At 39.0% G+C, this 25,338-nt stretch overlaps 1 protein-coding gene across 1 annotated transcript; it reads right to left on the bottom strand.

The window, feature by feature from the left end:
- Positions 1 to 5,584: 5,584 nt before the first annotated feature.
- chrnb1l (cholinergic receptor, nicotinic, beta 1 (muscle) like) lies at positions 5,585 to 24,128 on the bottom strand. Its single transcript, XM_039609708.1, has 11 exons — positions 24,065 to 24,128; positions 17,307 to 17,440; positions 15,750 to 15,794; positions 15,260 to 15,369; positions 14,790 to 14,898; positions 14,508 to 14,655; positions 14,171 to 14,356; positions 13,393 to 13,616; positions 11,548 to 11,726; positions 6,326 to 6,464; positions 5,585 to 6,176 (listed from the first exon to the last, which is right to left on the bottom strand). The coding sequence occupies exons 1-11, from the start codon at positions 24,111 to 24,113 to the stop codon at positions 6,036 to 6,038; spliced, it is 1,464 nt and encodes a 487-aa protein (XP_039465642.1). The 5' UTR covers positions 24,114 to 24,128; the 3' UTR covers positions 5,585 to 6,035.
- Positions 24,129 to 25,338: the final 1,210 nt, after the last annotated feature.

The raw sequence follows: 25,338 nt of genomic DNA on the forward strand, positions 1-25,338 counted from the left end.
TCAGCTGCCATCACTCAGGATGAGCAGTCTGAAGTCAACGTTAGTTTTTTTTTGGGGGGGGGGGTTTAAACCTAACTTCTCAAAAGTTTTTCTGTGGTAACGTATGCGACTGAAAGGACATATTGAAGTGTCAAATAACATAAAAAAAAACACTGTTGAACATTTTCTAAAGATCCGTGAAAGTTATTAAAGATCAAAACAGGAATACATATGTGACAGGCTGCTGAATGTGCTCTCAGTGTGTGCAGGTGTATGTTAGAGACACAATTTGATGATATGACTCAAACCTACAGTAAGTTTAACTGTTAGAGTTAAATGTACCGTTGTGTAGCTGTTGTACTTGCAGGTGTCTTGGCCTTGCTTTATTTAACACAATGTTTTTAGTGAATTCTTTACAGAAGTATGCAGAGCATGCAAGAAGTACAGAAACATACCCAAAGAGGAACCTTGCTCTCACTCAACAAAGCAATTAAAGCTTTATAGCAGCATCTGCTATGTCTGAAAAAAGGAAGCCTTGAGAAATGTGTGACCTTAGTCTGATGACAAGAGAAAATTACGTTTCTTTATTGATGAGCATTTCCCATCTCGCTGTATTTATCAGGTCTTTCCTTCCTGCTGCTGTCAGACCCCACAACAAGGACTTCACAGCAGCCCAAACATACAGATCCACACTTGTGCAATAACACTAAGTGCAATTCTCTTCTCCATGAACAGCTTTAATTTCTAAATGAACTTCTTTCCTACTTACAGTGAGATAGAAGCTTACCATAGCAGGTAGCTGTACATGATTGCCCCAGATGTCCTCACTGACACGACCCCAAAGGGATTTGTGTTTCCTGCTGGAATCAAACCAATGACCTTTCACTTGTTAAACTAATGTGTGCAACACCACACTAATGAGATCAGGATTGAAAAGAAGCTAAAAAGGAGGAATAACCAGTAGGTTAAGAATCCAAAAAGAAGAAAGTCCACAAGAGACAGTTTCATACAAAAAAAGGGAAATCCCTGTTTATCGAAACAGAGGAAAATCTAATGAGAAAAGTTAGCAGAAGAGCATGCACTTCTTCATGTTTAGAGAACTTCTCAGAACTTTTTTAGCCTTAGATGTTCGGTGTAGTAAAGAGTAGAAGTAAAGCGTTGGACTCAAATAATGTCAGAAATGTACATTTACTAAATTCCACCATTTTTTTCATGGGGGTTCTTAATAATATATCATAATATATTTATATCTAATATATTTCTTCTCTTAGGTCCATACCAGTTTTAGCCACTTCCTTTTGTGAATGGACAGAAACCAAGAGACAATAGCATGCATTGTCCAGGTCAGATGTCAGGGTCAGCACTGCAGTGTGTATGACTTCAAGCTGGGGATAAACAATAGCCCTACAGTAAAGGGAGAGGAAGTAATAACCCATAAGCCTGGAGGAAGTTATTCCCACTGCCAGGTTAATGGGAATGTGCTCACCTACTGGTTGGATTACCTATTTAAGATGTAATGAGGCTTTTCAGATTGCTCTCACAGCTCTGTTACCCCCCTTACTCGGCCTTCCTCTGAACTTTACATTTTGTCACGTTCTCGCCCTTTCTGCCCACTTTAAACCACCTCTTCTCTCACCATAACTCTTTTCTTCTCTACTGTATCCCGGCCTCAGGGCTCTGCTGTTAAGACCACCAAATGCTTCACTGTTGCTTGGGAGCAATGAACCCATAAGGAATCTCTCTTTTTCTCTCTCCTATACAGTAGAAGCTGATGATGAGGAGGAGGATGAGGCAGGAGGTTTTGGGGGTGGCGGTTGTGAAACAAGGTGGAAAGGGAATGAATTAGATAGAAGACAAACATCTGAAAAGGTGAGCGCTGGGTGATACGTGGATGAGGAAGATGAGCGGGAAGAAGGTTAGGGGCCGGTCTGAGCATTAGCAGTGCTGTTGCTATTGGTAACCTGATTTATATGATGTCCTCTTGGCTGCTTTTCCACCCAGGTCCTGCACTGCAAAGAACAAAAAATAAAAAGAAGAACATTGCTCTTTCCACCCCTCTTCTCTATCTCCTCCTTTCTCTTTTACTACTTTCTTTTTTTAAAAGCGTAAACACACATTCGTCTTGCCGGTTTAGCCGTTGCTCAAAGCTCAATAGGAGGTGAAGAAGAAAACAGCTAAATCAGACCAACGAGGGGCACTAACAACATTCTCTCAGGGGCCCTCCCTCCTGTTACTGAGGCCTTGCTTGGGTCTGAAGTGAGCAAGTGGAGTGCAAATCCAATGATTAAACTCTAAGTGCCCTTGGAAGTCACTGAGGCATTAGCAATAAAACACAGTGGGCCCACAGCTTTTCCCTGAAAGGCTCTCAGTGCATAAATGAGTGGATGGCGCCTGTCTCTCCATGTCCCCTCTCTTCTCCACCTTCAGTTTCCTTATACAAGAAGTCTCGGCTTTTGTGCAACAGCAGGACAGGACAAATAGATTGTGTTCTTGGTCTTGTGGACTTCTTTTTGTCTTCCCTTGTAGGTAGCACGACATGAAAGAGACACTGTTTTCCCTTAGGAGCTTTGGCAAGAGCTGCATTCTTAACAGAAACATTTTCAGACAGTTATCTGAGAGCCTTACCAGCAGGAGCATTTGAAGAAGGGCATCCTTTGTATTTTAGGTGTATGTGGTGTGGTGTATGTATGTGGTCGCTGTTAATTGTGCAATGTGTGCACTAAGGTTTTGAAAAGTTCTTGACAATGAATGACAATTGAATGATTAGAAAGCTAGATAAGTTTGCCAGTTAATGATAAAAGAAAATCATTCCTCATAAATCTTTTATAATTTCATCACCCCTCCAACAGCAAATCACCTTTAAGTTCATGATCTAAAAAAGTAAATAAATCTAAAACTCGAACAAACAGATCATCGGAAAACTCCTTTTCCAGTTATGTTAGCACTGCTGATGAAAGAAACACAACAGAGTCAGACTCACAGGTCCTTAACTTTTAGTGTTTTTAAACTGTACTCGCAAGATCCAGAATGTGCTGATTTTCTAAAAGTACACACTGCTATATGAGAGCTGTAAGCTGTGTTTCCAGTGGTTTTGCCCTCATTTTTATAGAACAAAAATACTACAACAAATTTCAGGAGAAGTAAACTGAAGAGCATTCTGATACTAAAACTGAATCCACAGAGGCTAAAACCTTCTCAACTGCCAAATCTACAGCTTTCTTAGTCAGCACGACCATGAATTTAAAACTCTAACATATTTTTAGTTGAGGTCATATTGGCACCAGTACAACAACAAAAAAAGCTTTGCTGAGTTGGGACTGTGGACTGAGCTAACTCTCCTGTTAAAGTGGAACTAACTCTATACTCAAGTCATGTTTATAGACTCTACACTTCACTTTATTCCCTTACACAATATGTCTTGTTGACTGTGGAGATGAATCTCAGTTTTAAAAGGTTTTTTTAAAGGTACAGTCTTATTGAATATAATTACAGTAGTTAAACTTGAAAGTAAGTAAAACTTGATTATCAAACAATCTGTCACTGGGTTGTAAAGAATCCTTTCTCTGTTTCTACTACATGATACAGTTCATGCTGAATAAACTGAGTCTGACCTTAGAAAACTGAATTAGTAGGACATCTCTAAGGAGACATGCATTAGAAAACTGCTTAACTGACATTATATCAACAATAATCATTAGTTGTTGGTTTAACCCTCATCCAACTGTCATACATATGTATATATGTGTGAGGTCCATGGGGTCGTTTGCTGTCAGAAGCAAAATAATAACAATAGCAAAACTTATTTCTTACCAAAGAATTATAGATAATTCCATAAATGTCATTAGTTTTGCCCATTTTACAGAATGCAACTTGCAGCTTTTTTCAGGCAATGTTACCACTTTGTTTTCTGTCATTTTAAATATATTTGTGGTTTATATGATGAAGCAGTCGAGTTCATTTTGACCCCAATATAAAATAACTAAAATAATCAAAGAAATTAGCAAAATAAACACCAGGCAGCGCAAATATGTAGTCTTGGTCCTGGGTCTTTCCTGGAGCTGCCTCACCTCCTCCTGGGACATGGCCAAAACATCTCACCCAGGACGCATCCTGTGCAGATGGCCATACCACCTCAACTGGCTCCTTTCTATGTGGAGTAGTAGTGGCTCTACTCTACTCTGAGTCCCAAACGACCAAACCCCTAACCCTCACCCTCACCCTCGCCCCAGTGCAAGCTAGAAGTCATGACTTGACAAAGCCAACAGAACCACATCATGGCAGAAAAAACAGAGATTAGATCCTGAGACCACCAAACCCTCCAAACCTTCTCTGACAGATTTGACAAATCAGATCAGACACATTTGTCTGCAAATATTATGAACAGAGTTTTTATTTTCTGTGGCTGAAAAGGGACAAGAAACAACTAAATTAGACTAAAGTTAGCCAGACGGAATGGGCAGTTGTAGTATTTACCTCATGCTATGCTAGCAATGAAAAAAAGGAGCAAATAGTTTGAACCTTCCTGTCTGTGAATCAGGAGCAAAGGAAACTCTGTTGACTAGATCTTCCAACTGAGTACTTGTCAGTCAGCAAGTGGAGATTTCCTAACTTCTGGAAAGGTCATTGCTGCTCAGAGTAGAACATGTCGTGTAGCAGTATCAGCTCTCCTTTTCATGTGTGGAATGACCGAGGCATGCTGCAGCTCTCACAGGTACAGTAGATCCAGCATTGTCTCCCACTTCCCATCCAGGTAATGAAGTCACCAATGAAGTCTTTCTTTTTTAAAAATGACTGTCAGTGTGCACCTAGTCCCCCGGGCACTGTGTGTTCGTTCAGGGCCCATGGCAAATATTAAGTAAACATATACTTCCGTTTATTAAAACTGCAGAGGTGGAATTGGGTGCTTTGGACTGGGGTCCCCTGGCACCTCAAAACATTTGAATTTGTAAAAAGCACTAAGCAAAGCAGGAATAGAAAACAACGATTTCACAGCACTGACAAAGTCATAAAAATCGGAATGATAGAAAAAAAACACGTGTGAGATATTACAAAAATATACCTGCAGGGTTTGGGGTGTATGGACCCCAGTGATTCGGATTAGGGATAAAGAAATATGATAAAACAGTTAAACTCTTTGCATCTAACCCTTCCTCCCACAGTGAATATTAATAAAGTGGGCATTCTGTTTTTTCTATAAATATGTTTTCCTTTTTTATCTAATCTTATGAACCTTTAAAATATTAAAAGTATCAAAGTGATACACTCTTTCTCTTCACCAATATAAACTAGTCTTACTTTTTTGGTTAAGGTAAATAAAAAATACATAAATGATCATTAATGCTAGATAAATGATTTAAACACTACAGAGTCAAATGTACTTATTTGGGTTTTAGGTTATTTGGGTTTTAGAAAAGTTGCACTGTGTTAAAAGCATAGTTTACACCATTCATAAATACAGAGCATATATATATATATATATATATATATACATATATTTAGTTGTAGTTAAAAATTAAATATTCTTAAATTATACATGCAAAGGCATACACAAACACACGCCTCTTTAAAAATACCTTTCTTTCCTCAGCAGTGACTCTATCTTTGAACATTATGTCACTGCCCTCTACTGCCAAAAGTTCAACATTACAGTCCCAGAATCTGACCACAGTTACATGTCAAAGGGCAACAGAGTTAAAAGTTAACTACTGTATTTTAAATTACATTAAACATCATGAGTGTTACAAAAAACCAAACAAACAATCAAGTATTTCAAGTGTTAGACTAATAAAAAAGGGAAAAAAAACCAATCACACATTGTTAAATAGAGTTATTTGGATCATTTAGAGAAATCAGTTTTACACGATTTCTGTGGCATGAAATCACAGGCAAGCTTCTACTTGTTAAGTTAATTACAAAGCATTTCAGAGGCTGACCACACACCTATGGAATAGATATTATGGAAAGTCAGATCTGGGGATCTCGGAAAGCACCAACAAGAAGTAGAAGTAAAGTAGCAACAATGAATCAAACTCCAGCTGCTCTGCATATGGAATCCACTATGGGAAGGGGTTGTCAGGTGTGTAATTGAAACTGGCATCCAGGAACATAGCCAGAGTTCCCAGGGTGGTGATGATGACAAACAACCACAAGAAGAGACGGTCCACCACCAGGGCGATGAACTGCCAGTCTCCTGTCAGCTGCAGAGAACGCACACACGCAGACACAAAACTGAGTCAGCAATGTACCGTACGTAGGTAATGACACAAGAACATCGCTAGGGCAGGTCTGGAACAGTCTGTACGCAGGAACTGTAGGCAGAGTGAATAACAAGCTGCCTGACACTCACCGAGTCATCTGTGTCTTGCTTCTTCAGCTGCTCGGCCATGTATGTCACAGCAGCGATGGCTGACTTCAGATTGGGAGGGAGGATCAGACAGAAACTGTCAGTGTTGGGGACTCTCTGGAGCTGCACTGTGCTCTCACACCTGAAACACAGAGAGGGAGAACGTCAGCATAGAAGATGGAAAGTAGCATGTGAAAACAAAAATGCTCAGAATAAAAGTAAAGTCACTGCAACTTTGTGGACCTTTTCTCATAACCCCCAAAGGAACTTCTCCATTAGAAGACTTTATTATTGAAAGATGAGACAATAATCATTTTATTTCTCAAGGAAACACACGACCATTTCAACATCTTTAACTAGCTTTTATATGCTATATGTTACGCAACTTAAAAAGCAATACCAAGAGTCTGCAGTCATGCTCGTAGTTGCCTTCGTGTTTGCTAGTTTCTGCTAACATGCTCACACTGACAATGCTAACACGCTAATGTGTAGCAGCTAGAGCTTTTTTTGACCCTTCACACTGTCTTAGTTTAGCATGTTAATGTGATAATATTTGGTAATTATAGCACAAAGCATTAACCCTCATCCTCCCAACATATTTAACATACACAGACTACCGACTGGGCTCTGTGTAGATCTCAACAATCATAACAGTAGCTACATAATAATCTTAAAACGTATTTCTTCTCAAAGTATTATTCATTATGTATTTAGCGTCTTATAAAAATATTGTTGTTTTATTACATTATTACTTAAAAGCTTCTTTAACACTGAATTTTGAGTCATTTTAAGTAAGCATTGATTGCATGTCCTAGGTGGAGTTGTGTGCTTTTGACTGGTGTCCCAATTTAGAATCCCTAATCAACCTAACCCCATGCATGGTTTAATATTTATTATAGCAATTACAATATGAGATTGAACTCAAAACCCCTCTTACTTTATAATATAAGACAAAGAACAATGTGTTTTCCAAAGAAAGCCCATTCAAACCTGGAGGATATCTTGCCGCTCAAGCCTGTCACAAAAACACTTAGACACATGTCCTCTGCGAGAAGTTAAAAACTGCAGTAACAACCTCACAAATGTTTCAAAACCTGAGATTTATGTTGCGTATGTCATGAGTCACTGTGTAGCGTGGTTAATCTCTGCTAAAACAAAGCATGACTCTGTTTAGACACAGAGATATCTGTCTTGTCTCTTTATAACATACAGAATGTGTCTTTGTGTGTCCTTGACCCAGGCAGGCTTCCTGCAGCCCCTCTTAACACTGAGTGACAGCAGCAAACTCCAAGCAGAGGGGTTAACGTTTACGTGATGCAGTAACATTTGACTTCTTCATTCTTCATCTCACACAGCTGTTCCATGAAGCAAAACACATGGGCTGACACAATCTTTATAGTTATATTAGGCCTCTTTTATGCTCTTTTATAGGACGGTCGAACACACAGACGGAATAACATGCAGGAAATGGACCAGGGAAGAGTCAAACCGCTGTTACAGCCATTCGGCATAAGGGTCAAACCACCAAATTATACTGAGACCCAGGCAGGATCTTTCTTCTTTCTTCTGCTGCGTATCTCACTTGCTTCGTAACAAACTAAACTTCATAAAAAACCAAAAGTCTAGATTATAAAATGGCAAATTTGAGGGATTTATGCAATCTATCTATGTCTATAAAATTAAGATTGTCACCTGTATTTGCCACATCTTTTGTATTAAATAAAGCATTTCTATTTGAGTGTGATGTATCCATGCCTTTTATCCCACTTATTGAATTTGGGGATGGAAAATGGTGGAGAGAGTTCATATGTTTCTTTTGAGAACAGTTACATTGTACTCGAACTTTTCTTTGCACCCACTAGATTCACATAGTTTTCATTCTTCATTATATGAAAACATGTAGATATCATGGATGCATATGATGTAACAGGCTGGCTGGGCACTACAGTCCACCTGTCACACTGGCACCATCACTACATATCTGCAGTCTATGTATATGGTCTATAGTTGTTCAGCGTGAGAGTCGATAACTAGCACCAGAATGAGGACGGCGTCAGTAAGGAAGCAGGACGTGTTACAGAAAGACAGCATGACAACAGATGGATAGGACAGTAAAAATGAACCAACTCCCATAGGAAGGCTGGTGCTGGTGTATGCATCCGTGTGTGTGTGTGTGTGTGTGTGTGTGTGTGTGTGTGTGTGTGTGTGTGTGTGTGTGTGTGTGTGTGTGTGTGTGTGTGTGTGTGTGTTATTTGTGTGCCCGCAGCTCAGTTCAAAGGTAAGTAGTGGTCCACACGCCACCCACATTCCACAGCTTGTATTCATTACCACAGATTCATGGAGTCCTCACTGTGACAAACACACACACAGGCACATGTATATACTGTACATTGGGACTGTAACTATACCATCATGTAAATACATCTATATTGAGTTTAACTCTTATTAGAGGGGAAAAAACATAAAAAATATATTTAAAAAAATCTCCCCAAACTGCATGCTTGCTTCAAGATGTGGGAATAGAACATGTATGCACTTTATAACAAGCACCCAGAGTTTGGAATTGTATAAAGTCGTCTCATATCACCAAACATCCACAAAATTCTTATTCAATAAGCAGTAAGTCTGATAGTCAACTGATAGGTACAATCAAGTTACAGTGCGTTGCTTCATTTTTCACAGAACTGGATGAGACAACAGACATATAGATGAATCATGTCTGTATTTCTATGATAGCACAGCCACCATCTCTCCCACATCTAACATGACAAAAGCCTCCTATGCCTCTATCACTCAGCACCAGCTTTCCCTTCCACTCATCTATTCTTCACTGTCCCTCGAGCTCCTTTCTGTGGGATTACCCCCTAATGCCAAACCTAAACAGAGGCTTAGTGGCTGGCGACTGTGGATGTGGGTGTGGGGCTTAGCTGGGGCTGAATGTGATGCCTTTGGAACAGGATGAGAGATGTCCAGTACAAGATCTCATTCAGGGGACTGTGAAGCTGGTTATAAGGCAAGACCCATGAGGCAAGGTACCAGCTGATTAGCCAGAATGAAGCGGGTAACATAAAGACATCATGTTTCTAAGCAACTACACTCTTTCTGGGTGAGTAGCTTATCTCACCCATTCTTAACTACTACCAATGACAGTATGAAGCAAAACACAAACAATCCTAAAACTACATTATGACACAGGGCTTTAACATGCACACGCACATTCTAGTCATTTTATTAAAACAGTAAGCCGAGCATCTGAATTGAATTGTTGATGCATTTCACAAAACATATAAAATAATTACCAAAACTTGCTCTAATTCATCATCTGACCGTGATTATCATTGCACGTTCCGCAGTTCATCAGTGGTAATAGGTATTATAATGTTTCAGTCAGGACTGAAGAAGTGGACCAGATTACTGGAATCCCAATCTCAACTCGTTTGTATAGCATCAAATCACAACAACAGTTGCCTCAAGGTGCTTTATGTTGTAAGTTTAACCCTACAATACTACAATACTACCCTATATCACCCCTGCAGCATCAATAAAAAAACAAATTTGTATTTTGATTCTGTAACATATAACATAACATATAAGGTTTAGTGCTGTCAGCGTTAATCTCGTTAACACGTTAACGCTGTGCAGCCCCACGCACAGGGCGATCTGCGATCTCGCTAACGGAGATTTGTCGCGTTAATGCGGTTATGGCGTTAACATCATTTTAACGAGATTAACGCCGACAGCACTAATTAATGTTATATGTTATAATCCAACTTGTGGACATATGAATATACATTCTGCATTTCGGGCATGCCTTTGAAGCATCCAATACATTGTGAATTAGTACGACAATTCAAAATGGTGTCTTTTTGAAAAAACACCTTTAACACAATCTTATTAGACATGATATCAAAAGGCTCAAGGAGATGTGTTTACTGTTGCAGTCTTGACAGATCCTCTGAGCTCCTGCAATGATGGCTATAATTCTGCCAACTCCAGCACACAGTGTACTTTACTATAATAGCTGATCTGGCACCAGATCCAACATTCACACTTTGGCACACTCTACAAAGGAGATTCATGCCCACACTGGCTTTTATTAATGTTAATAGAAATAGCTTTCCCCATCAGGATCTGCACATCTCAGCTTAGAAAGAGGCTGAATCAGGATGAATTAGCCTCGGGGTCAATACTTCAGCTCTGTGGTTCTTAATATTCTTGACAGGCGCTAGAACTTTTTGGCAGTCTATCTTTATTTGATAATACAAACCAATACATTTAATCCCATCAAACATGTAGCATTTTTGCCTGAAGAAAAATGAATATTTGTAAAAGTTTTCTGCTGTGGAAAAACTTCTTACCAACTTTGCTGATGTGCATAACACAAACTCTACTTTTTTCTATTTCTTAGTTATTTAATGCCTTGAAAAAAAAATGCCCTCTCATTTTTTTCACAACCACTCACAGACCTATGTGCTGGTTAAGACTTTTTTTAATAGTTAAAGTTAGAATTTAGCTTAGGGTTGGGGGAAAGGTTTTACCTTTATAGTTGTGATGGTTTTTGTTTTAATAGGTTTGAGAATGTTAAAACTAAAACTTCTCAGCCTTTAATCCTTAAAGGTCAAAGTCATCATTGGTGCTCAACCTGTGGCATTCAACCCTAACCCTATTCTGGTGCAGTATGTCATTTTTTTTTAACTTATATTAAAAATGATTCACTTAAATGTTGGTTTCAGGGAAATAGAAAATATTAATTCTAACTGGCACCCATCAAAATCTGTTCATATTCTTCCCAAAAGTACTTTTTGGTTGCTGTCAGAATGGGGTTGGGGTTGAGTTTACCTCTGAGGATCATTGTCAATACATTTTGATTCAGAGAGAGCCTTACAGCCATACCTGTACATGTGTATATATATATATATATATATGTGGGTTAGAGTTAAGCTTCTTCCACAAACACCAGAGCAGGCAGTATCCACATGACTTCTGCACAAAATCTGAGATAAGCTAATCAAAATGACAACAAGCCAACTGCTGTTTCCTGGCAATAAACCAAAGAAGTTTGAAGTAGATTGGCTCAGCGATTGTCAAGGAAGGTCACAAATCAGTGGCAAAGCTTTTGCTAGTTATTAATAAGAAGAAAATGAAGTAGATATTTGTGGATACTCATACAATTTCATTTAGACACGATCACACCTCTAATAGATTGCTTTTTTTCTTTGTCATACCTGCCTCGCCAAGGTAAGACAAGATCTGGGTTGATCTTGCGAATGAAATACTCTCCTCCCGGCTGTCGCCCATTGTAGCTTTGAATAGGTGTGTCATCAGCAGATTCCTCTTCGAACAAGGGTTCTTCTGGTTTTGGCCTCATCATGCCGATGTATTTAGGCAGGAAGTGTATGAACACCTGAAAAATTAAAGTGAGGAATTGAGTGAATTCACAGAGGTTTGTATTTTTGTGTCTTGTTGACCCAACTTAACCCTCACTTTTCAAACAATTAATTCAGACGAACTACAATCAGCAACTCTTTCTGCGTTAAGTTAACATACTTTTGCAACATGCCTAAAAATAAGAGTCAGCAAAAAATCAGAAGCAAATTGCTATTAGATTGTTAATTTTGAATGTCAACACTCATTCATTTTTTTCCATCTGCAAGTGCTGCATTTTTCTGTCCTATGCAACAAAAATTCATACTAAACTTTGTATTTTTATCATATGCTTACATACTTTCAGGGGCGGGGCTAGAGTAGTCACAGATGGCCCAGCAGTGTAAATGTGAGCTTACAGTTAGAGAAAAATAAAGGCAAAGTCTTCTTAACCCTCCTGTTATGTTGGCTGTGAAATTGACCTAGTGTGAAATGATCTACAATAAATAGTTAAAAGTTTTTTTTTAAAATGTGAAACTTAATAAGTGTAATCAACATACAAAATGAAAATGGTTCATTTCACATATTCGTATTCTGCATGTTTATATTACATAGATACTGTTTGGGTCGATTTGGCCAGGCACTGAAAGTGAAGGTTAAAAGGGGTCAAAAGTGTCAAACACCATTTGTTTCATGGACAATCAGCAGGAACGGAACAAAACATATAAAGATTCTCTGCAAGGGAGTCGTAACAATGTTACACTCTGCAACTACATATGACACACTCGCCTTTCAGAGTTTTACAAAATGAGCAGCAAGTAAACAGTTGACAACCCTGGAACTCATCTTTGATCATAGAAGAGGAGGATGTGTGAAGATAAAGACCATGTTGAGGTCAATTCAGAGTCTGATGATACTAATTATGAACCAAATGAAGAAACTGCTATTCTTATCCATCCAAGCAAGACAATCACATTAAAAAATGATGAAATATAGTCGTGCCAGGACCCACTAGAATGGCAGTGACGTGTGACAGACATCAAGTCAGCTTTTGAGTTGGTCATCCCCAACTCAATGCAGGAAATCATTCTCAAAATGGCTTATCTAAAAGGGGAGTGTATGTTGGGGGGACAATTAGAATTAGCTGGATAAAATTCATTTACATGGATATACATGGATGTTTGGGGGTCCTCATGCTCAGTCAGAGGATAAATCAGCAGCCTGTTTGTGGGATGCAGAGACATGTATTGTGTAACAACGTCTCTGGAGACTTAATATTGTCTCCTATTTGATAACGAGTGCTGTCAGATGGGAGGCAGATAAGTTGACAGCTATTATTACTCCATAAAAAAATAAAAATATTCAATGATTTTTTTAAATCAGCATCATGAAAAACTGTTATATTTTATATATAGGTCTTTCCAATGTACATAAAAAAATTTTAATTGACTTTTTTTGTAAAAGTATTTCCTCATATATCCTCATTGAACCATGATCTATGAGAGAAAACCGTATCTAAACATGCCCTGGGTCAGGAACACAAAACACGTTGCTGCACCTGAGAAGCTGACATTACAGGACAGTTAAACTACATATAAAGTAACCTTTAAGATATCCTCAAAGTTTAACAATATTCATAGAATTTTTTTATATGTGATCCGTGATTTCGAGTTCTTACATAAACATTTTAGATGATTATTAAATACCTTTCGGACCCAGTTTGGCATGATGTGAGTGCTGGGTGTTCGGTGATGCAGGTTGAGGACTACCACACTTAGGATGACAGAGAAGGTCACCAAGATCATAGTGAACATGACATAGTTGACAATAATTGGGATGCCGAGGGAAGTCTCTGGGACCTTGTCAGCCAGCAGCAACATGAAGACAGTCAGAGCAATGAGGACAGAAATGGAAAGAGTCATTTTCTCTCCTGCAAAGAAAAGGGACAAGTTGACAAATTAATTATGACAGTAAGGTAGAAAACATTTTTTCTGTAGGGATGTTTTATGCTAACAAGGGCAGAATTCAAGACATCAAGGAACTTGCTGATATTTATCAGACTCAGACTGATTTCCATCAATTTCAGGGTTTAGCAATCAATCTCTAATCTGGTTATACATTGAGGTACTATATCAAACTGCTGTTTTTTAGTTAGTGGCATCTTAGGCCGAGCAGCAGGTTCGTTATACGCTTGTAAAAACCCTGAAGCTTTCCATTGAATATGTTCTGCTTTTTGGCAGTGAAGCATTATTATGAAATGTGTCTGCAAAAGGTCAGTGAGTAACAATGATCCCTCATTCTCCAAGTCATTCTCCTTCAGTGTGTAGTAGATCAATACAATTCTTTAAAGGTCGCCCTGACTTACAAAGCAGCTCAAATTAGACACATGCTTCTTGTCATGAGATTAGGCAGTGTTTCACTTCCTATGCTCGCTCTTGGCAATGATTTGTAGTCATTATGTCACAACATGTCACATGTGCTGACCTGCTCCAGGAGGCAGGTAGAAGACAAATATAGCCAACACGCTGGTGAGGATACAGGGCACAATGATGTTGATGATGTAGAAAAGAGGCTTCCTCTCTATGATGAGATAGAATGTGATGTCCTCATAGAGGTCCTCCTTAACGTTCTTTCTTGTTGGTTTGTGACAAATGGCCCATTCACCATTCTCTGTCCAAGGTAAGGCGCACGGAGAAGAAGTTAAGTGTTAAGATGATTTATTCTAACTCAGACACATTCTAAATAAGAAATGTACGTATAGAACATGTAAAGGTTCACAAAAACAGGACAAATACTGAATATCGTCACTACGTGCACCAACCAGTGAAAGCGTTCTCATCTATTACAATCTCATGGATCTCTTTGCCGTCATCATCCAGAAAGTATTGCAGGTCAACCTCAGAGGAATCATAGGTGTATGAGCGGAAAATCATGCTGCAGTTTTGCCAGTCAAACGGGAAGTACGCCACCTATAGATTGTTAAATGAAAGTCACCATATCATTTTGAAGATGACTCTCAAAACAGCTCCAAGGAGGAACAGTCTATGCGCTGGTACTGTTTCAGTTTAAACGAGGTTGTAAAAGATGAAAGCTAAGACTGTACCTCTATAGAGCAGGAACTGCGGTAGATGGCGGGTGGAAGCCAGTTAACAGTGCCGTCACTGTAGACCAAGACATTGACGTACAGAGCCACATCAAATTGGCCGTCATTACTGAAGGAAGAGAAACGTGACATTTATTGAGACAAAGTATCTATCCTATCACAGTATCAATACCAATACCAATGTTGGTGTTGATCAATCTGACACTTTGTGGCGTGTCCAAACAAATACTATGATTGGTTTGATTATAATCCAGACAGACAAATTAAAACGTTCATCTTGACAGAAAGTCAGGGGATCATTGAACTTATTATAAATCATCCAGGAAGAAACATGAATTGGCAGTACTACTCAGTACTTGAGATATGCTAAGTCTTGGCCAAATGTGATGGATCAACCTCGTCTTTAGGGCAGGCACTCCGTTAGCCATGACACAAGATGTTGTAAGTGTGAGCGCAGTCAGGACACTCACTTGTTTATGAGGTAGATGTCAGGTCGCCACACCTTGTTGGGAGGAATTCTCAGAACATTAATGTGGTCATACTCAGCTGGGTTCCAGGACAGCCTGTAGTCTGTCCACGCCTGCAGGGATGAACAGAAGGAGAAAGGCAAAGTGAATCACGAAAAAGCAAAAGAGTAAACAACCGAACAAACAACAGGTGATGTTCCTGTCATTCCCATCTTTGATTCTCCAGCCTTTGGCAAGTCATTTAATCCCACTGACATAAACATTCACAATCAAGCACACATACTGTCACAAACAGAGCAGCCATCCTGAATTCTAATCAGCGAGGGCAAGGGAGCGAACTGAGAGAGTGAGTCAGAGAATAAGAGAGATAAAACATGAAATAATTTGGAGTTATGAAAAGTGACAAGTCCATTTGAGGGCAGAGCGAAGGAGCACAGGAGAGAGGAGTCAGAGCAAGGCTCACTGATGAAGATGAATGTTTTCATGCTCATACCAGATTCATGAACACGTTAGTCGTCATCTCGCCGTTCTTCTCATTCTGCAGTGGGATAATAACAGAGAGAGGAGTGGACGTACGTACATTAGTGATGCCACCATATCTTGTTGTGTATGACAGTACCATTACTTTCAGACCTCCTCTATTGAAACTAATCGAGACAGATGAGTGGTGATCCTGGTTCTATTCAAACTCAGCAATCAAATTACATTTTAGGTAAAAGATAGGGTGGGAATGCATTTTAGACATGGTGTAGAAGCATGCAATGCTATGAAGTATTTGCTTCCTTCCTTTCTTTAGCATATTTTTTCACAGTTACATATTTCCAATCATTAAACTAATTTTAATATTAGACAAAGAAAATAAATACAAATTACAGTTTTACCTGGTGCTATGTAAAGAAAAGTAATTGCCCCTTAAATCTAATAACTGGTTATGCCCTCCTCAGCAGCATGAACTGCAATCAAGCGTGTGTGATAACTGGCAAAGAGTCTTTCACAACACTGTGTAGGAATTTAAACCACTCTTCTTTGCAGAATTGTTTTAATTTGGTCACAGTAGAGGGTTTTCAAACAATGCATGGCAAGTTTAAAGTCTTGCCAAAGCATCTCAATTGGAAATAAGTTCAGACTGCGTTCTTTGAGCCAGTCAGAGTTGGACTTGGATGTATTCTGGATCATTATCCTCAAATATGCTTTAGCATTGGACATTGGATATTGTTCCACCAATTACAGCAAGTCATCCAGGTCCTGAAGCAGCCCTGGACCATCACTTTACCGCCACCATGTTTGACTATTGGTATGATTCTTTTCATGAATTCTGTTAATTTTAAAATAGATGTAACTAGACTCAGGCAGGCCTTCCAGAAAGTTCAATTTTTATCTCGTCAGTCTACAGAATATTTTCCCAAAAGTCATAAATATGTTTCAAAGACAATGTGAGATGAGCCTGTGTTGTTGTTGTTGTTGTTGTTGTTGTTGTTGTTTTTGGTCAGCAGTGGTTGTCGTCTCAGAACTCTCCGTGGATGCCATTTTTGCTCATTCACTTTCTTATTGTTGAAACATGAACACTGAACTTAACTATGACAAGTCAGGCCTGCAGGTCTTTAGATACTGTTCTGGGTTCTTTTGTGATCTCTTTGATGAGTTGTCAATATGGTCTTGGAGTAATTTTATTAGGCCAACCAGTTAGAAATGGCTTTGATGTCAACGACTTTGTATGTCAATGGTTTCATTAGATCCTGGCATGTTGTCCTGCTGTTTGAGATCTTTTAGCTTACTTCACTTTGTCAGAGTTTCCATTTAAGTGATTTCTTCATTTGAGAGATCACGTAGGGCCAAGTAAGTTTGGATAGTCTTGTTGCAGATTGAGAAACAGGTTTGACATTTCATTTATTGTCCTGTAATATTTTTGGATTTTGAAATAGCTAAAAATTCAGTTTAAACTGGTAGATATAAAGCTAGGCCTATCCTGAATCCTTAACTGGTAGGATGTAGAATATTTTGTTTGCATGTGTGGGCACATATTTGCACATTGTTTATGTTGTTCATTTACCAAGCTGACAAGCTGAGAGAGGGTCATCCCCACCCGCACCGTCACCTTCTCCTCCCAGTAATGAGCTGGTCTTACTTTCATGTTGTAGTTTTCAAATAGCTTCTGATGAAGCCTTCTCTCTGTTTCAGAGGCCCCTGCATGACGGCATAAATGCAGAGATATAGGATAATGAAGAGAAAATGATAAAAAACAAACCATCTGTAAAAGGAGCAGCAGTGATATTAAGAACAAAAAAGCAACAAAGAAATATGAAGGATGAAAACCTGGTGAAGGGAAAAAGTGATGAAAGTAAAATAACTGGAGAGACAGCAAGGCATTAGAGATCCTATAAAACAAATAGATCTTTTAATGTGAAATTTTACCTTTTACACATAAAATCACAAAAAAAGGGTGACAAAAAAAATCCTGTAATGGTATCAATGGCAAATCTCTCACCGATACCTCTAAAGAGTCCGTCATCAGGCCTGTTGTTTTATATCTAACTTTGTAACTGTAGTAACTGTGCAGGTAAGTATTGTAAAATGGTAAAATGTTAAATGCTAGAAAATTAGAAATGCCTCATCCATGTTTTTGTGTCTTCCAGGTTTGTGTTTTACTCTAGTATTAGCAAACAGAAGATGCAGAAATCTGAGCTGTTTACTTTACATTAGAAGAAGATGACTGGACTTTTTCATCTAGGTTCTAAAGTTATCATTCCTCACAAATATCAATGACCGCAAATGTGAAATTGAGAAGTAAAAAAATACACTAATGGAGCTAAAAGTGGATGCTGGGGTGGACGACGGGTTAAAAAATGAGGCATCCATGGATGGCACTGACAGATTTTGAGGGAGAGATGCTAAATTTTCAGTGTAAACCAACTGGTAAATATGCAATGATGTGTTTGATATAAATAGTTAATATTTACTGTGATACGCAAATTCATTGCATAGTTGTCTTAAAAGCACATGAAGTGAAGTGAACCTATAACATTTTTCTGTTTTCTGTTCTGTCACATAAAATATTACAGTGATAGATCCTCATATCAAACCTGGACAAGTCTCAAATAATGTCAGTGTGTGTGAGCCAACAGCTCTGTCTCTCATCCACTTGTTTCAAATGTGAATCTTACAAAAAGGCAGAGCTGGGAATTAGTATAACGTCTATAAATGCATGTAAATGTTCTATGGCCTATTTTATTACAAATGAAAATAAAACATTGATCTTAGATCTATTACCACTTAAAAGTTTTACTTTTGTTAGATTGTCAGTCACTTGCATACTTTTGGCATGTTCAAAGGTGTTATAGAAATAAAGTTTAATTGACTAAAAAAAAGCACAAAGAGAAAGGCTTGAATAAGTCTTAGTGTATGTGAGTGAGATAGAGTTCACAACACAAGCAAGTCACATGTTGATTTGTGGATTTGAGTCACTGACACCAAACCACAGCATGTTTGCTCTTCAGGAATCATTGAGTCAGGCCTGCAGTGGTTTGAGGTTCAGTTCCCACTGAGATTAGCTACGCTAAAAATATCATCTAATCTATATTGTGGACATGTGGACAGACCGCTGTTCTGTTATGTTGTTCATACTCAAACACGTATCAGCAGGCTACTTATTATTATTTAGAATTTATAATCATTCTGAATATGAATACTGCATTTGTGAGATATGGTCGATTTACATGAGCAAATAAAAGTGATAGATCTAAAGTTTATGATTATAAAGGGGCAAAAGACGTAACAGCAGTGTGAGATAAGGCAGGATGGGACCCAAAACACAACTTTATTGCTGGAATTACAGAATACAAACTTAAACTGGGAATATGCTAGAAGTCAAACTAACACACAGGCAGAACACACAGGCAGGGAATGAGGGAGAGCACGACAAAACACACAAGGAAATGCAGACAGTATATACACAGGGAATCAAGGCAGAGTGGAAACACCTGGGAAACACAGCTGGACAATAATCTAACAGGCGAGTGAAGCAAACCATGAACCATCAGTTTTGCTTCATGACCATGAAGCACACTGTCAAAATAAAACATGAAGCATGAGAAACACACACTGAGATTCAGACTGACTAACTACAGGGAACAGAGCGAGCGAGAGAAACACACAGAGACATGACTGGGGAACGAGGGAACAAGACAAGACATGGAGACAAAGAGTGAGGGCAAGAGAACGAGGGACAGAACTATTCGTCACTGATTGAAGAAAATAAGAACAACCCCAGGTTTCTCTTCAGCACTGTAGCCAGGCTGACAAAAAGTCAGAGCTCTACTGAGCCAACAATCCCTTTAACGTTAACTAGTAATGACTTCATGAACTTCTTCAGAAATAAAATTTTTATCATTAGAGAAAAAATTACCAATAATCATCCCACAGATGTAATATTATCTACAGCTACTCTTAGTACCACTGATGTTAAGTTAGACTCTTTTTCTCTATCTTTATCTTTCTGAGTTAACTTCAATAATTAATTCCTCCAAACCATCAACGTGTCTTTTAGACCCCATTCCTACAAAACTGCTCAAAGAAGTCCTGCCATTAATTAATTCTTCGATCTTAAATATGATCAACCTATCTCTAATAATCAGCTATGTACCACAGGCCTTCAAGCTGGCTGTAGTTAAACCTTTACTTAAAAAGCCATCTCTAGACCCAGCTGTCTTAGCTAATTATAGGCAAATCTCCAACCTTCCTTTCATATCAAAAATCCTTGAAAGAGTAGTTGTCAAACAGCTAACAGATCATCTGCAGAGGAATGGCTTATTTGAAGCGTTTCAGTCAGGTTTCAGAGCTCAGCACAGCACAGAAACAGCTTTAGTGAAGGTTACAAATGATCTTCTTATGGCCTCTGACAGTGGACTCATCTCTGTGCTTGTCCTGCTAGACCTCAGTGCTGCATTCGATACTGTTGATCATAATATCCTATTAGAGCGATTAGAACATGCTGTAGGTATTACAGGTACTGCACTGCAGTGGTTTGTATCATATCTATCTAATAGACTCCAATTTGTTCAAGTAAATGGAGAGTCCTCTTCACACACTAAGGTCAATTATGGAGTTCCACAGGGTTCAGTGCTAGGACCAATTCTATTTACATTATACATGCTTCCCCTAGGCAGCATCATTAGAAGACATAGCATAAATTTTCACTGCTATGCAGATGACACGCAGCTCTATCTATCCATGAAGCCAGGTATCACAGACCAATTAGTTAAACTGCAGGAATGTCTTAAAGACATAAAGACCTGGATGGCCGCTAACTTTCTGTTTCTTAATTCAGATAAAACTGAGGTTATTGTACTCGGCCCTGAAAATCTTAGAAATATGGTATCTAAGCAGATTCTTACTCTGGATGGCATTACCTTGGCCTCCAGTAATGCTGTGAGGAACCTTGAGTCATTTTGACCAGGACATGTCCTTCAACGCACATATTAAACAAATATGTAAGACTGCTTTCTTCCATTTGCGCAACATCTCTAAAATTAGAAATATCCTGTCTCAGAGTGACGCTGAAAAACTAGTTCATGCATTTATTACTTCCAGGCTGGACTACTGTAATTCTTTATTATCAGGATGTCCTAAAAACTCGCTGAAAAGCCTTCAGCTGATCCAAAATGCTGCAGCAAGAGTACTGACAGGGACTAGAAAGAGAGATATTTTTCTCCTGTTTTGGCTTCCTTCATTGGCTTCCTGTTAAATCCAGAATTGAATTCAAAATCCTGCTCCTCACATACAAGGTCTTAAATAATCAGGCCCCATCTTATCTTAATGACCTTGTAGTACCATATCACCCTATTAGAGCACTTCGCTCTCGCTCTGCAGGCTTACTTGTTGTTCCTAGAGTATTTAAAAGTAGAATGGGAGGCAGAGCCTTCAGTTTTCAGGCCCCTCTTCTGTGGAACCAACTTCCAGTTTGGATTCAGGAGACAGACACTATCTCTACTTTCAAGATTAGGCTTAAAACTTTCCTTTTTGCTAAAGCATATAGTTAGGGCTGGACCAGGTGACCCTGAATCCTCCCTTAGTTATGCTGCAATAGACGAAACTGCCGGGGATTCCCATGATGCATTGAGTTTTTCCTTTCCAGTCACCTTTCTCACTCACTATGTGTTAATAGACCTCTCTGCATCGAATCATATCTGTTATTAATCTCTGTCTCTCTTCCACAGCATGTCTTTCATCCTGTTTTCCTTCTCTCACCCCAACCGGTCGCAGCAGATGGCCCCGCCCCTCCCTGAGCCTGGTTCTGCCGGAGGTTTCTTCCTGTTAAAAGGGAGTTTTTCCTTCCCACTGTCGCCAAAGTGCTTGCTCATAGGGGGTCATATGATATGATTGTTGGGGTTTTCTCTGTATTTATTATTGTGCGATCTACTGTACAAATTAAAGCGCCTTGAGGCGACTTTAGTTGTGATTTGGCGCTATATAAATAAAATTGAATTGAATTGAATTGAATTGAATAGAACTGAACATACATAACGAGACACGATAGACTCCACAGGTAGGCAGCACAAACGCTGGGTCAGAGACCCAGGACCGTGACAATCATATTATTAACTGTGCTTTTTAGGAAATCCATCCTTCTACTTGTGTTGTTCTTTTCAATAATGTGTAGGACAAACATGGCACGACTTAAAACTAAGTAACTAAAAGAAATACATTGATTTGTTCAAACATTTCAATGCCGTCATGGATTTCCAGGTAAAGTTTGCAGAAAGTGTCTAAAACTGTCAACGCAAATCTAAGCTGAAGATGTAGGATGTTGATTTGTATATGCATGCCATGATGTGTACTTCTTGTATACTTGTGCCCAGGCACCTAAATTAGTAATGAAATCTATAATGTCATTATACAAACACATTACACAAGTTTTACAAATACTGATTACTTAATGAACTGAGGCATAAATAAAAATTTGTAATATACTTAATTTATTTACTGTTTTACTGTTATACTGTATTCAACATCTGTTGAAAAGAAAGAATATTTGAAAACTGGAAATCAGCCTATGCTGGAGCTCAAACCAAGAAATGAATGCATGTGTCAGATTAACACAGATAAAAGAGATTTTGCTCAACCCAAAGCTGTTTTGTTCTTAGTTTGTGTCCATGAGGAGACAATTATGATAAAAATGAAGAAATATTAATCAACATCAGTTTCTTAAATGCCAAAAGAATTGTTCGGAGGGAAAAAACAAACCAAACCAAAATAAGAACAGAGAAAGCCATGTCAAACTTTCCACTAAAAAGAAGAACATATAGTCATGTAAAAAATAAAGTTTCCATAGGACTCAGAATTCCCTGAGAGCTTTAAGTTAAGACCACTTTTTAAAAAGTTATGAGAAGGTCTGGTTCTTGAAACCAAAGATATAAAGAAATTAGGGGCAGCTCAAAACTTTTGCGCACTACTGTAAATTAACTGCATCAGTTGAATTGTACTTGGACATTATTATTATTATTGTCATATAATCTCTGTCAAATTAATACATTTTAAAAAGACAATGTCATAGAAGTCATGTATCACAGGAAGCTCAGCATTAGGGACTCTTTCTTTCGGAATATGTGATTAAACAGCAAGTGGAAAAGACAGAGGACAGACGGGACAGGCAAAAGAAGCAGGGCAGGTGCTGGTGGTGTACGATGGGTAGCAAAGGTGACTGAGCTAATGTAATTGATATGTAGTAAGGGAATGGGATCAAAGGGATGGCTGAGATACCAGCTCCATCGGGGACAAAATTAGATTCTGATTAACGAACAGTGATGTGTTAATGTGATTCATTATTTGTTCCAGAGGAGAAGAAGGAGGCCACTCTGGTTTTCAAGTGGACAACATCTGTGAAAGGACGTAAAATACAGGCTTTGTTCCCCTGGGACTGCAGTTTTATCGCTGGTGAAACATACCTGTAAATCCACACTGGCTGTAGGACAAAAGTTCAAGAAATTGCCACAATCATGGTGGAATTCACCAGTGCAGCTTTTTTTTTTTCATTCATTTATTTCTTTTGCTTTCCACTCACATTATGGGTTCAGGAGGTAAAGGTTATTGTAGGGTCTTTACCTTACTATAGAAAGCGCCTTGAGGGAACTGCTGCTGTGAATTGGCACTATATAAATAAAACTGACCTTGAGCTGAACCTGGTTAAATCAATTTTAATCATGATTTTAATGCCTAGCCTTTCCCATTCAAAAATGAATGGGGGAATTTAAAAAAGAACATCAAGAAAAAAAACAGCAGATGGAATCAATAGCAATTTAACTGGCGTGACAGGGTGAAGTTGTGGATGTGAGATACTTGTGTGTTATCTGATCTGACTGGAGCTGCCTGATTCAAAACATGCCTCAATTCCTTCACATGAAAACAGATTCCCTTCGATCCCACCAGGAAATAGGTAGCAGTTAGGACACATAGACGAATAGGAACACTGCACCGCAGGTCACCAGCAACCATGGCTGTTTGTTTTTAGTTGAGGTTAAAAGTTAACTGCAGTTTTCCATTTTTTATGTTCTTCCTTCGTTTTTTTAGTATAATGAACATTTCACTATGTAGGTTTTGATTTAGATGGAAGAGAAACATCATGTCTCTCTTCTGAAAATACTTATTAGTAATCATGCTGCTATTAGTTCCAGGGATGCTCATTAGTCAGACTTATGTGACCAGGTTATGTGACATTTAATCAGCATAGCATGATTCATCTTAAAATCTATTTTTAAACATCCTCAAACCATAAAAACTAATGGCACACACTGGCATTCCTAAAAACGTCCTTACCAGTGAGAGTCAGGTAAAAGCAGCCACACACGAAGAGAAAGGTATTCATCCTCGTACTAGTGCTCAGGTACATCTTCATTTGTCCAATAATGGCAATCATGACATCTTCTGGACTCTTTGTTAGCCAACCAAAGGCTCTTCTAGCGGCCACAGCCAGTCACGTCCCACCTTCACCTGGATACAAGATGAATGGTCACCCCCTAAAAGTTCAGGAAAATCAATGCGCTGCTCCAGCTGGGTTACAGCTAGTTAACACCCCGAACGGCACGCGCTCTTCAGCTAACGACCCTGTCTCCTGTCCTTTCGTCTCTTTTGTGGCCATGACTCTCTGGGTGAAACCATGATCTGATTGGATGGATGTGCTGGGGGGGGTGCGCTTGTACTAGGAACTCTGAGGGGCAGGCACCTGTTGGTGCTCACCAATCTGAGGTTAGCACTGCGGGGATTGTGTGTGGGAGTAAGAGGAAGTGGAGGGGGTGGTATGGCTATGTGCTGTGGGTTATGACAATGGAGATATTTTTGGGAAGTTGATTGGGGGGTTGTCGGTAGGCGAAGGATGATTGGTGGTGCTGTAAAGCTGACGTGGGTCATGCTGTAGGTGGCTTCTCTGGCTCTCTTAACTTTTAATGCCTGCTTGATCCCTTCAGCTATTCATCTTCCCTGGTAAATCAAATCTTCTCTACCTCCTTCAAGGCTTTAAATATTCATTTTCAGCCTCCCTCCTTCGGGGCTGTTGCAGTCATACCCACTGCACTGTGCTGTGTGTGGTATCATCTGGCCATTATATCCCTGAGCTAAATTGGTTTTCAAATATCAAGCAGTTTTACTGAAAAAGTTGGCCATAAAAAAATATTAAGCTCATTAGTTTTACAGGAATAGCTTGTCATCAAAGTTTTATTTTATGTCCTTTAAACAGGTGTGCAAATGTGTCCTGGGGGGGAAAATGCAGTGATTTAAAGGCACTATGTGTGGAATTTTGACTTCCCAGCTGCTGCCCCCTAGTGGTCTGACACCAATAAGAACCATTTATATCCACCAAGACTCAAAACTTCATCCATGTCAAGCAGGAAATGAGCCCCAGGCTCCAGAAGGATTCTGATCATTTGGTCAGTGGTTTTAATTTCAGCTTAATATTGTCTCTGTGTCCTTGCATTGATATAGAATCCTTCCAAGCCCATCTTTTACGCAGATCCACCATTTTTCGAGTAATCCTGCATATAAAGAGAGATACAGCGACGAACCACCACAAACACTGAATTTATTGTCTGATTTTT

Source organism: Oreochromis aureus, linkage group 3 (assembly GCF_013358895.1).
Source record: "Oreochromis aureus strain Israel breed Guangdong linkage group 3, ZZ_aureus, whole genome shotgun sequence".
Taxonomy (NCBI): domain Eukaryota; kingdom Metazoa; phylum Chordata; class Actinopteri; order Cichliformes; family Cichlidae; genus Oreochromis; species Oreochromis aureus.